General features: G+C 32.2%; 1 protein-coding gene across 1 annotated transcript; it reads left to right on the top strand.

Moving 5' to 3' along the window:
- The first annotated feature begins 2,575 nt into the window (after positions 1-2,575).
- LOC130957928 (signal peptide peptidase-like) lies at positions 2,576-7,877 on the top strand. The gene is made up of 12 exons (XM_057884786.1): positions 2,576-2,809; positions 2,947-3,052; positions 3,358-3,473; positions 3,585-3,736; positions 3,839-3,924; positions 4,436-4,563; positions 4,722-4,772; positions 5,088-5,174; positions 5,302-5,371; positions 6,584-6,720; positions 6,896-6,973; positions 7,612-7,877. The coding sequence occupies exons 2-12, from the start codon at positions 3,013-3,015 to the stop codon at positions 7,693-7,695; spliced, it is 1,029 nt and encodes a 342-aa protein (XP_057740769.1). The 5' UTR covers positions 2,576-2,809; positions 2,947-3,012; the 3' UTR covers positions 7,696-7,877.
- Positions 7,878-9,145: the final 1,268 nt, after the last annotated feature.

Genomic DNA, 9,145 nt, shown 5'->3' with positions numbered 1-9,145 from the left:
CGGCAATGGATCCTCTCAATCAAAGTTTAGTTCAAATAAAAATAACCGAGAGTAATTAAACATCGGGTCATCTTCTCTAGGAACTATTGACTACAAGCGCACAATTTTAGTTGCAAGATCAAGGGGTTTTCAATAATGAAGCAACCAAATAAAGGAATAAAAGAACAATAAAAATTGCAACTAATGAACTAATAAAGGAATTAAAGAACTATCTATGTAATATGGACAAGTAAAGCTCTAAAATGATTGAAGTATGCTTCAAAACATAGATAGAATCCTTGACTTGGGATGAGTTATGGAATTCCTTCCTTGTCATAACCACAACTATGATTATAATGGATTAATCTCACCTAGTCAACCCTTAACATCGAAGAGTAAGTCAAGTGAGCATAATTGTTATTAATCCACAAATCCTAGCTAACTTACTAATTACCTTAGTAAAAAGTTAGTGTTAGTGGAAACAATAACAACTAACAACCCTAGAATTATCATTGAGTGTCGAACATTATGACTCTAGTATTTCATATACTCAATTCCCCAAGTCAAAGAGTGAGAATCTACCTCATAATCAAAATTGACATTTCATCAAATACATGGTAGGCATATTTACAAAACATGGCAAAATTATAAAATTACTTGGAACTAAGAACAACTAATGAACAAAGTCAACAATGGCAACTCAATAAACATAAAATAACCACTAAACATCAAATTCATCAACTAAAAATCAAAATTGCAAAAGTATATATGTATTGATAAGATGAACTAAAATATAAGAAAGTGTAGAACAAGTAGTGTAATAAAAGAGAAAATTAAAAAATACTTACAAAATAGCTAGAATCCAAGATCAAAATTGGAAAATGCAAATTTATAGTATAAACCCTAACTAAACCGTAAGAAAATTGAGAGAAAAACCTAACCTAAAACTATTCAAAACTATCCTAAGTGTGTTGTGTAATGTATGGTGTTGCTAGCCCTTCTTATATGCTTCAAAACCCTTTAGAAATGGGTCTGGAAACCTCCCAATTCGCAAGCCACGTGACATTTTAATGAAATCACGCGTTGGTACTTGTGCGTACGCACAGGATGTTGTGCGTACGCACACATGACTATGTGTTTCTCCTTTATTTTCTTCATGTTTTCTTTGAATTGCATGCTTCTCTTCCACTCTTATCAAGTCATTTCTACTTATTACATCTGAAATCACTCGTAAAAAAACATTAAGACATCGAATAGAATAAAAGTAGAATAAAATTGTTTAAATTAAGTATAAAATAACATATTCTCACAATTAAACATAATTTAAAGAAAAAATACAAAAATATGTTATTTAAATAAATAAATGAGTTTATATAAAATTTACGCAAATCAATCCAAAATTTATCATCTTCATCATGGCCCATCTTTTATATATTAAATAGATAGATATTCGTTTCTAATATATTATCATATTTGCTAAAAGATTTATTTCCTGCAGTACATGTAATAAATTTTTACAAAATAATATCTTAAAGGTATAAATAAAATCAAATATAAAACAGCTGAAATGGAGTAAATTAACAAAAGAATATGTGGTCAAATCAGAGCAGTTAAAACATTTTTATTAGAATTGTCAAATTCATTTATTTTTGTCAAAAGATAGAATCCCCTTCTTTCTCTTCTCATTAGTGTAGTCAAATTATTAACTAAGTTTCCAAAATGAAAAATTCCAGTAGTTGCAGTCACTTAATAATGTAATAATCCACTTGCCATGTTGTTATTGGTTAGAACACCTCAACTGACGTGGTTCATTCGGTTTCCCACTTTTCTTAAACTCAAGCAGCCAAAAACCGAAACTTTATTTTATAAGAAAACACTTTGGTCTTTTTGAATAAATTCTTTACTTTAATTTTGGTATATTCACAATGTAAATTATAGACTATTTTACACTAACACATAACTATTTAATTATATTTTTTTATTATTATTTACACATTACCTGTAAACGTCAATTAGTTTTATTAACATGACAATATATAATTAAATGTATTTGTAATTTTTTTACTTTCTGAAGTATTTGAAAATCATTCTGATCACACAGATTATTTTTTTTCTTCTTGAAAGAATTAGTTTATTAGTTTATTTTATAATTAATCATTTTATAATAAAATTCACTAAAAAGTTATTTATATAATATATATTAAAAATAATAAAAAAACTAATCTATCTCCCATGAATAAAATAATAAAAGTTATTTAAAAACACAATATTCAATCTAAAATTATTTCACATCCATTTCTCATATTTTATGAATCTGGCAACCGCCATGCTCCTTTCCTTGGTCCTTTACTCTGAAAGCTAATCTAATCTATAAATAATAATTTAAATTTATAAAATATTGAATAGATAAACAAAAATATTACGTACAAATTAAAAATTAATCATTATATATTTTTATGTATATATATATATTATTTAACATTTTTTAATATATATTTTATATTTTAATATATATTTTATTTAGAATGTTAATTTAGTAGTTGATTTTTGTATAGTATAATTGATATATATATATAATATATAAAATAATAAAATGTGTATATTTATTTATTTATTTATTTATTTTTGAGTTCTGTTTGGTGAAAAGAGTGATGAAACTTGAAAGTATCTCTAATCCACCGTTTCATTGAAAATGGCTTGCCCTCTCTAAAATATCTAAATTTCTCAATTAACCCTCTTTTTTCTTCATTTCTCTTTGTTTTACTACTTTAAACCCTAATCTTTCCCTTTCTCCGATCCGCTACTCTATTTTGTGCCTCACCGATTCAAGGTTCATTTCACTCCCAACCCTATCAATATTCAATTTTTAATTATCTTTTTTTTTTCATCCATTATTTGGGATGAACCCGTTTCCAATTGATCCCTTGCGGGGTTTTGATTTTTTTTTCTTTAAATTCTTGGTCGCAGGGTAGTCCCATTCTCGCTACGGTTGACTTCACTAGATCTAGAATTGTTAAAGAGAAATTTAACAATATGAAGAACACGGAGCGGGTTGCGTTTTTGGCTTTAGCAGGTTTGCTTTTTATATTCTTTTTAATTCTTTTAGTGAAATTCAAGGTTTCTTGTTTCAGTTTATAGTATTAACGAGCATTATGAGAACTATAGTTCAAAGCATTTCCTGTTTTGTCTGAAATGGGGTGGGTTTTGTTTTGAGAAAGGTCTCAAATTTTACTATTTAGATTAGTGTATGATATGGAATGTTAATGTGCTTGTTTAGTGAAATGTTGATAATGCTAATATGAAATTCTTATGTGGTTCCATTGCTGTTCCTTGAATGCTGATCACTATACATTGATGGCATTTTATTTGTCATGGCAGGGTTAACCTTAGCACCGCTTGCTGTGAAAGTAGATCCGAATTTGAATGTCATTTTGACTGCTTGCCTCACTGTGTTTGTGGGCTGTTACCGTTCTGTCAAACCGACTCCTCCAACTGTAAGTATTTTTCTTTTTTTGTTAATGCCAATTCTATGCTCTGCATTACTTTTTGTGGCTCAATATTTAGACCTTCGACTTCTCTGATTCGCACTGGGTATGATTATGCAGGAGACAATGTCCAATGAACATGCGATGCGATTTCCTTTTGTTGGGAGTGCAATGTTACTGTCCCTTTTCTTACTCTTCAAGTTTCTCTCCAAGGACTTGGTGAACGCTGTATTGACAGCCTACTTTATTGTGCTCGGGATTGTTGCATTATCGTATGTTCTTTTCCTTTTGTCCAGTGTACTTGCTTATATGGTCAACAGTCGTTTTGGATATATTTGCTGCTTATTAGACATTTGCTTTTATAATCTCTACAGGGCAACACTATTACCATCTATCAAACGGTATCTGCCAAAGAAGTGGAACGAGGATGTCATAGTCTGGCGCTTCCCATATTTTCGATGTATTTGACATGATGCCTGCCTCCTTAATGACTGCTATGTTTTTTCCATAATATTAGAATTGATGACTGTTATGATGCTGTGATGTACATCTATACTATGGATAAGATGTTTAACCAAGTAATAAACATAAATATACTAATTTATTCAGATATCATGTGTTCGCATAATAATTAGAAGGGTGTTATGCTCTGATTAGATTAAATACTCTTGATGGTGGTTTAGCTTTTTTGCTTAGTAAAGAATTCTTCTATTTGATTTTACTTTTATGTTCTGTACGATTAATATGATCATTAATCATTGACTGGTGACAGAGCTTATTACCTACCTTGTTGCTTTCTTTATGTGTTGTTTAGGATATTGTGATGATGATGATATGATTATACACTTTCATTATGGTGTTTTTGCTGCTGCTAGCTGCTTGCTGCTTGCTGCTTGCTGCATTTGATTGGGTTGACCTTATCTGCTTCTATCTTGCAGAATGATGTTTTTACTTTCTCCTTTCTTACACAGCTTTGGAGATTGAGTTTACAAGATCACAGATTGTTGCTGCTATCCCTGGCACGTTCTTTTGTGTGTGGTATGCTTTGAGGAAGCATTGGCTGGCAAATAATATACTGGGTCTTGCTTTCTGTATTCAGGTTTGATTCTTCATTCCTTAGATTGACAGGCTTGATGAAGAAAATTAAATAAGTCCATTGCTTATCTTATTATGGTTGTCTGTAAAATTGAATTTCATTTTTGTTAGTGCTTAGTACATGGTAATTGATACCATTGGTTCCATCTCTAATGTTTCCAGGGAATTGAAATGTTATCTCTAGGATCTTTCAAAACTGGTGCTATTCTCTTGGTAGGTTATTTTTCTTTTCTCCAAGTAATTGATGGAAGTTTTATTATTATTTGTGGAGAATTTTTCTCTTCCCCTTGTTTTGATTTAAATAAAATAAAATATGAAGGGCCTCCATCTTGATTGAAAATAACATCTCTCTCCCTCCCTCAAGTTCATTCTGATATTTACAATCTAATTTAAGCTTGTAAATATTTTGAATTGAAAATAATATATTTTATTCCATGCTGATATAATTAGATCTTTGATGATTTTTTAGAAGATAAATTATATGCTTTCATTTTTATCTCTTTTTTATTGTATACGTGTATTTTGCAGGCCGGTCTATTTGTATATGACATCTTCTGGGTTTTCTTCACTCCTGTTATGGTCAGCGTTGCAAAATCTTTTGATGCTCCAATAAAGGTTAAAACCTTACTGAATTGGAAACTTCTGTTTATCCATCTTCATTTGAATTTTTATAGTGTAATGTCACTCAAATCTTTAATCAACTGAGTTTCTTCCTGATTTATAGTTCTGTTATTCTTCACAGCTTCTGTTCCCCACAGCAGATTCTGCAAGGCCGTTTTCAATGCTCGGGCTTGGTGATATTGTTATCCCTGGTAGGATCAGTCTTTTTCTCTACACAGTTCATTTTATGAAATTGTGCCGTAATGATTTAGTGCAGTTCAAAGTACATATCTGGTAGTAGACTCTGTTACACTATGTTTGTACCTTTTATGGGAGAACGAGATGGAATTGAATACCAAATGATATCGGCAATTTTCTGGGAGGCCCATGGTACATAAAATCCCCATGAATTTGCTAAGCCGGGTGTGAGTAAGCCTGTGCCTTGACTGGCACTTTAGGGGCTGATTGGTTTATTAAGTGTTTTCATTTCCATTTTCGATGAAATTGAAAATAAGACATGAAAATATGATTGATTAAACATTTTAAAAATATTTTCAACGGAAACATTTTCAAAAAAACATAACAAAGTTAAAAATGCTATTTTCATGTTTTCAGTCTTTTCAGTTTTAACTTTTGAAAACGTTTTCAAACCAAAACACGGTGTTTTTTATTTTGGGACAAAGGTTCGACTCTCTTTACTCGTCTTTATATGTTTACTTCAATAAATTTTGATATTAATTAATTGATTCGTTTGGTGGAAAACTAATTTTAGTTTCGATTTTTTTTGTTTCAAATGATGTTTTTTATTGTTATATAGTGCCATAGGAAATATAAAACCAACTATATATATATATATATATATATATATATATATATAAGAGATACCAAATTTTTCTAAAATAGTATAATAAGATAGTAATTTATTTCCTATTGATACCGTATAAAAATTAATTGTTAATTTAATAAAAAAATTAAATAACTAAAATCATACATTTGATATAAAAATATAGTTTTGTGATTTTAAACTATTGAAAATACATTTTGAAAATAAACCAACCAAACATATTTTTATTATTTTCGATACTTAGAAATGAATCTTCTTTTCACAAACTAATTGCGGTTTCTAAAATGTGAAAAGTTGAAAATGAAAACAGAGAACGAAAACAAAAAATATCTTCACAAACCAATCAGCCTCTTACTAACCACTTGTTTTGGGAATGAAATGATGCAAGAAATCTGCCAGCTTCTTGATTTTGCTGCCATGTTTATTTCAGTTTTTGGGTTATAACTTCAAACTGGACTGGCAATCATTCTTCATAGATTTGTGATTTTCTGTATAATCCATATGTATGTGGAAGTGAGAATTTTTTATGATTGCTGGGCTGTTTCTTCTGTTTGTTTTGATTTTATGCTTCCCCCTTCAGGTATTTTTGTTGCATTGGCTTTGCGGTTTGATGTGTCTAGAGGAAAACAGCCCCAGTATTTCAAGAGTGCATTTTTAGGATACACCACTGGCTTGGTCCTTACAATCGTTGTGATGAATTGGTTTCAGGCTGCACAGGTAATTGATTTGTGGTTTCATTTTTCTATTGTTTTTATTTACTCAATCATTTTAGGCAGAGGCTTGGAGGTATGGAAATATTTGCCTGACTGAGCATTTAGAGCTTATCTTGGATTTTGGATATCAATATCTCAATTTAACGTTTCTCCACTTCTTTTTGTACCCCTTTTGTCAGCCTGCTCTTCTGTACATTGTTCCTTGTGTAATTGGATTTTTGGCCGCACATTGCTTATGGAATGGTGAAGTCAAACAGGTTTGTATAATAGGTTTTTTTTTCCCTTCCTACTCTCTTTTCTTGTATACGTGTTGATCCCTCATCCTTTATGCTTCAAATCTTATTTCAATGATTTATTTTAGTGGAGTATAACAATATTCTATTACCATGTCATGTTCTCTCTCTGACCATCGATAATGGGAATAGCATAAGTTTGATTTATCATGAGTTTAAAAACTTTTTGCCTCAACAATTAAAGTGCAAGCAGTATTGAATTTACTCTAGTTAACTTGTGTTTGCGGCGTAATCTTGTTATGACCTGTTCTTATAGGTCTATACTTCAACACGATACCTTTTGAGCAATGAAATTATTATTATTATTATTATTATTATTACTACTACATTTTGGAACTAATTAGAGACAATGATTATGTTTGGCGCATCATGAATTAAGATAATCTAATGGTTAGATTTGAATCACGAGAGTGCGAGTGGTATCCATCATGATCCAAATCCATATCATAAGATTACCTTTTAGAGCTGATGCACAGAATTCAACATGGTGTGTGATGCATCATAGTAATATCCATAATCTTAATTACTTCTTACATGTTAAGATTTGAGACAGTTCATCCCTTAGCATAGTAAGAAAGTTTGACTTGTGTGTATGAATGCAGTTGTTGGATTTCAATGAGTCAAAGAGTGCTGATTCATCATCACAGGAGGGGACTGATGCCAAAGCTAGCAAGAAGGTAGAATAGGTTGAGGAGCTTCTATTCCCAATACCCAAATACTTCTGAAGCTAACTGATTCAGCAGCACCACACCTCTGTAACAGATTGTAATTCACAAGGAAAAAAAAATTAGTCTCTTTTAGTTTCCCATTTAGCTTTTACTTCTTGACTGCCCCCAGTTTTGGGTTTCTATAGCAAACATTTTATAAACCGTTTTGTCCTCTCTCTCTCTCTCTCTCACACACACACACACACATGTGTTTCAAACCAAAATTTTTGATACTGTTTCAAACCAAGTGATTTCTGAGAGAAGCATTGTCACAGAATATTATCAATCTAAGAAAGATGATAACGACACATCTTCAGAATTGGTTCTGGTACCAGAGGTTACTACTTTCTGGCCATTTGCCCCTCCATTTTAAATTGAAATAAATGTTGCAAGAAATTTGGTTTTTTGGGGCATAAAGATCGTGTTAAGCATCAAAGTGGTCTTTAGTGTTGCACTCGAGATTTAAAGTGGTTTCTGAAGGTAATAGTTACTCAATTTTGTCTTTCAAGTTACGCTCTGGGACTCATATTAGTCCCTCGGGCTGTTTTTGTCCATCACTGGTCGTCGGAAAGCTGAGGTGGACTGGTTCTTGCCACGCTGGCACACTAACAGCGTAGTGACGTGGTAAACGAAACTTTTTTGTTTGCAATGCGGTTCTTTCCCTCTTAAATTCTTAATCTCCAATTTTTGTTTTTTGAATTCTCTTCCTCATTCTCTTCAATCCCATTATCTATTTTCACTCTTTTAAATCCAATCATGTATGTAACAATGTAAAACACTAATAGTTATTTATTGACAAAAACAGTATAAATCTTTCAATTGGTGCCTTCAAATGGTACTACTACTAAAGATAAGGGGAAAAAAAAAACTTCATTTCATAACTAAGACAAAATGGAACCTAATAAATTTTATATAATTCTATAGATTATTAATTAGTTTATCACACACAATGTTCCGACTCTCTTAAACACTTTTAATCCATTTCCAACGACGACGATTCAGCTCACCACCACCACCACATGACTGACAACAACGATAACGTTGATGATGTCTCAATCTTCCCTCCCCTTTCACTCGCAGCCAAGACCACCTTCTCCTGTTGGAGTTTCACCCGCTACAACTCCCCGTCCGAGGTCACAGTCATTGCCGGTGACCCCACGGAGCCAACCCCTACCAGCAGTGTGCTATTCTAGCTTCAGGTTTCGTGACGGAACTCCTCCGGCATGGTGTCGGACTTGTTTTGGAAGGGGGCGCATGGTGACGTTCCGGAACAACTTCGACGACAAGGATGGGTCACATGCGGATGGCAATAGGACACTATCAGCAAGAGAGGCAGTTGCAGCACAGGAGGCGGTTGCTACAGGGGAGGTTGTTGGAGAGGGAGAGGAAGACGAGGCAGCGCAACCTGTGATGATGTCACTGATGGACT

Source organism: Arachis stenosperma, chromosome 10 (genome assembly GCF_014773155.1).
Source record: "Arachis stenosperma cultivar V10309 chromosome 10, arast.V10309.gnm1.PFL2, whole genome shotgun sequence".
In the NCBI taxonomy this organism is placed as follows: domain Eukaryota; kingdom Viridiplantae; phylum Streptophyta; class Magnoliopsida; order Fabales; family Fabaceae; genus Arachis; species Arachis stenosperma.
The sequence above is the reverse complement of the archived record's forward strand: the minus strand, read 5'-3'. Positions and strand labels throughout refer to the sequence as shown.